Source organism: Cynoglossus semilaevis, chromosome 14, assembly GCF_000523025.1.
Source record: "Cynoglossus semilaevis isolate Cse_v1.0 chromosome 14, Cse_v1.0, whole genome shotgun sequence".
Lineage (NCBI taxonomy): Eukaryota > Metazoa > Chordata > Actinopteri > Pleuronectiformes > Cynoglossidae > Cynoglossus > Cynoglossus semilaevis.
In genome coordinates this window covers 17,990,562-17,994,742 of record NC_024320.1, presented here as the reverse complement: position 1 = coordinate 17,994,742, position 4,181 = coordinate 17,990,562, and the positions used below count along the sequence as shown (strand labels likewise).

At 46.8% G+C, this 4,181-nt stretch overlaps 1 protein-coding gene across 2 annotated transcripts in view; it reads left to right on the top strand.

Annotated features, from left to right (window-relative positions):
* The first annotated feature begins 339 nt into the window (after positions 1-339).
* cnnm3 (cyclin and CBS domain divalent metal cation transport mediator 3) overlaps positions 340-4,181 on the top strand; it is an 8,520-nt gene continuing 4,678 nt past the window's right edge. The window contains exons 1-6 of one of the 2 annotated variants that reach the window (XM_017039065.2): positions 340-1,087; positions 1,834-2,168; positions 2,694-2,870; positions 3,181-3,338; positions 3,479-3,622; positions 3,698-3,856. In XM_017039065.2, the coding sequence (XP_016894554.1) occupies positions 404-1,087; positions 1,834-2,168; positions 2,694-2,870; positions 3,181-3,338; positions 3,479-3,622; positions 3,698-3,856 (1,657 nt within the window). In that variant the 5' untranslated portion in view covers positions 340-403. The remainder of the gene's footprint in view (positions 1,088-1,833; positions 2,169-2,693; positions 2,871-3,180; positions 3,339-3,478; positions 3,623-3,697; positions 3,857-4,181) is intronic. The other variant, XM_008325582.3, reaches the window with a different exon arrangement.

The window sequence follows — 4,181 nt, the reverse complement described above, 5'->3', positions numbered from 1 at the left end:
ACAGTAAACTCTCATTTGTGCTAGCTTCTGACTGGCTATATTCCTTTTTAATCCATCAAAAACAGGTTTACTTTGTTTCAGGACTACATTCTATTTAAACCTAAAAGTCACAAAATATCTGCTACACGCTTAAGATTAAGTTTATTTATGTATGTTTTCGTGTGTTTTGATGCTTTGTTTTTTAAATTGTTTTATATAAACGAGTTTTGCTTTCTTTTTGCCTTTATATAATATTGTTGTTGTAAATGATCACTTTAAGGGCCAAAATGGCCGTCTCGCCACTCCGTTACAGTGACTGAAGTTGTTTTCTTTGACTTCCCCCGCCTTTCTTTCACGCTCTAAGTGGGCGGAGCCAATGTAACAGTCACATGACCCGCGCAGAGCCAGACTGACCAATTTCAATATGGTGGCCAGCTTGGCAGGTCTACGGTTGCTGTTGATGTTATTGTTGTTGTTTGGGATCAGGTACGGCGCCTGTAGCCAGGAAGGTCCGCTAATCCTGGGGCTACGACTGGAAGAGCCATCGGGTCTGGTGTGCATGAAGGACCGAATCATCTCGGCGTCAGAAGGAGCCACGTTCAAGCTTCGTCTCTTCGGGGCTGATCTGAATAGAACCTGGCCGTGGGTGGCGTTTGCTGGGGCATCGGTCGGGAATGCGCTCGACCCCTGCTTTCAGGAATCCAGCCGTCAACAATCGGCTTTCCAGGTGACGGGGGAGTTCATGCAGAATGAGGTAAACAGCGGGCTGGTGACGGTGGAGGTCCAGAGAAAGAGCATCTCTGCGGGAGCAGCTGACGACCAGCAGATGTACCACCTGTGTGTACTGAGTGAAGGCAAGTGGGCATCCGCGGGCGCTGACAGACTGCGGATAAACACCGAATGTTGGCCCAAAGACTACCCTCCCCCCTGGGCTCTGGCCGTGCTGATAGTGCTGCTGCTTCTTCTCTGCACGTTGTTCAGGACAGTGAACCTGAGCCTGCTGTGGCTGGACCCCGTGGAGCTCTACGTCCTCCACAGCTGTGGCTCCGAGGAGGAGAAACGGGCCGCTAAGCGCCTGGAGCCACTCAGGAGGAGGGGGAACTTTCTGGTAGGTTTTTGTTTTTTGAGTGGAAAAAGCAGGAGGGAAAATGTGTGGTATGTTTCGGGAAGCACGGGGGTTTTAAAATCCTGAGGTAAATAAAATAAATGTCTCTGGGGCCCCCAGCTGAGAGAGGCTCCTCAAAACAGCTCAGCTGCTTTTCACTCGAGTTTCTGCACGTGAGAATGCAGCGGTCTGTTACAGAAACACCGGCCTATCACAGAGTTACTTATGGAGACAAACAACAGTTCACACCCCGGGGTCGTTGTTGATCAGTAGTGTAAAACTCAATCGCTCAAGGGTCTATAGTTTAACACACAGTCTTAGTTGCGTCACCGACAAGATTAACTACAGTCAACTTAACTAGTTGACTAGTTAACTACTGCTGACTCTGCTGCAGCTTCAAATAACGACTTTGGACTAAAACAAAGTTTCTTCAAGAAAATAAAGAAAAAAAAATCAATTTAACCATATGCTAAGCTATATTAAATTCTAATGATGTGTCTAATAAAGTTTGACCAGTTAGAGCAGTGGTCCCCAAACCCCCGGTCTGCGGACTGGCACCAGTCTGTGGGTCAATTGGTACGGAGCTGCACAGAAAGAATGACTAATAAATAACTAATATCTTAAAATTCTGTTTTATTCATTATCTGATTCTGAACAACACCTTATTTTTTTAAAAAAAGGACAACCTTTTTTTTTCATCAAATCCAAAACTCTATATTTTTTATGGTTCTTCTTTGGTCACTTTTCAGGCGTGTTCCCTGCTCTTCCTGTGCGCTCTGGGACACTCGGTGCTTGGTGTCCTTCTCTTCAAGGCCCTGGGCTCCATCGTCTCAGCGGTCTTCACCAGCGCCTTCCTCATCTTCTTCCTGGCTGAGCTGGGCCCTCACGTCCTGTGTTCTGGTTACGGCTTCCAGCTGGCACCGGGTCTGACCTGGCTGGCTCAGGTTTGCATGGTGCTCACCTGTCCACTGTCCTGTCCCCTGGGGCTGATCTTGGACCTGGGGCTGAGGAGGGACATCAGCACCTGTGGAATCAGAGAGCGGGCCATGGAGATGATCCGGGCCAACATCAACGACCCTTACAGGTAAGTCCAGCCTCTCTTGATCCTCAGAATCAAGAACATTTGTTCGTCACTGATTCAACGTGTCTGTGTCGCGTAACATAAAGAGACAATGAAATTAATTAATTCACAGTCACCAACGTAGCAATCATTTTTATATTTTGTATTAGAGTTAAAACATCAAAGGGAACTAGATGGCAGACGCAGCGAACGGATACGTATGTTGCCAATGGTACGCCATACATTGGATTGTGCTGTGTTTTGGGGAACTTTTTGTCCTTCATTGTGGCTCCCAGGCATAAGTCAGTCTCTTCTGATGTCCTTATGTCCTGAATGATGATGTTACCACTGTATCAGCCTAGGTGAGGGACATTGGTCCTGATGTACAGTACGTCAGTCCCAACGAACTCCGAGTTCTGTGTTGTTAACATTAAATCAGGAAACTGTAAAAATATTGTCTGTAAATCTCCTGCCCTGATAAAATAACTGCTGTTCTGGAATGACTGTGATGCTGCACACATACACGTGACCATGTCTGTGTTTCTACAGTGAATTTGTGAAGGAGGAATTCAGCCGTGGGACCCTGCGCATTAAAACAGTGGAGGACATTCTGACCCCTCTGAAGGACTGCTTCATGCTGCCCAGCTCGGTGGTCCTGGACTTCTCTACCATGTCAGAGATCATGCAGTGTGGATACACCAGAGTGCCTATTTATGAGGAGGAGAGGTGGGGGCCACACATTTAAGTTACCAAAGTGTATTTATCACAATGGAAATTGCATCAGAATTGATGAAGTCCATTAAGTCCAGTGTCAGAAACAGACAGACAGGGACAGCAGAGGAGAGGGAACACAGGGTGGATGATCTGCCCCCACTATGATAGTCAATGATGTCAGATGTCAAACTCAAGTCTTGATAAATTGTAGATAGAAAAATAAAAACTGTCTGCTAACCTTGGAATAAATACCATAGAAATATCCCAGTAATACCAATGGATGCAGTTCATTCATTTTTACTTTCTCATTTTGTCTCCTCAGGTCCAACATCGTGGAAATACTGTACGTAAAGGACCTGGCCCTGGTGGACCCAGAAGACTGCACCCCCATGAGCACCATCACCAAGTTCTACAATCACCCACTGCACTATGTCTTCAATGACACAAAACTGGACGCCATGTTGGAGGAGTTCAAGAAAGGTAACAATCGTGGGTTACTGTACTTCATTGTGCTGATGTCAGTGGCTGCATTTTGGGGGTGGGGGGGTGGTGGAGGAATGAAACCAACCTCACTTGAAGAACCAGTAATCAAATAATAATAATAATAATACTCCCACCAGGTAACTCACACATGGCCATTGTCCAGAAGGTGAACAACGAGGGGGAGGGAGATCCCTTCTACGAGGTGCTGGGACTGGTCACCTTGGAGGATGTCATTGAGGAGATCATCAAATCTGAAATCCTGGATGAGTCTGACGGCTACTGTAAGTGTCTGTCATGAAGCGTCAGCAGCTGCGGCCGTCTCTGCTTGTACTTTGATGACTTGTTTTGTTCTGTAGTGGACAGGAAGGTGAAGCGGCCCCTTCCACCGCTGGAGATTCCCTTAGAGCCACGCACTGTCCACGAGGAGTTCTCTCTTTTCAAAACCCCCGAGGGAGAACCCAAGATCCGCACCTCGCCGCAGCTGCTGCTGGCTACTCACCGCTTCTTGTCCAGAGGTTTGTGGCTTTGACGATCAGTCGAGTGGAAAGACTGGCTGACGTTATGCATGAACACGTTTCTCCGTCACGGTGTAACACGGCACACAGATAATTCATTAGTTGGTGTTATACATTATCAGGGTCCTGAAAGTCACTTTGGCTTCAGGTTACACCAGTAAGTCAACATGTTCCCAGACAAAGTGAAAGGAGAATTTATCTCTCTGTAAAATGATGGAGGAACTTTCGTCTACGACCTGCTCCTTTTTCACAGTCAAGGACTGGAACTCAGTTCAGATTGGTCCAGGGAAAGCTGAGCTTTGAGTTGCTTTGCTTTGATTTTACA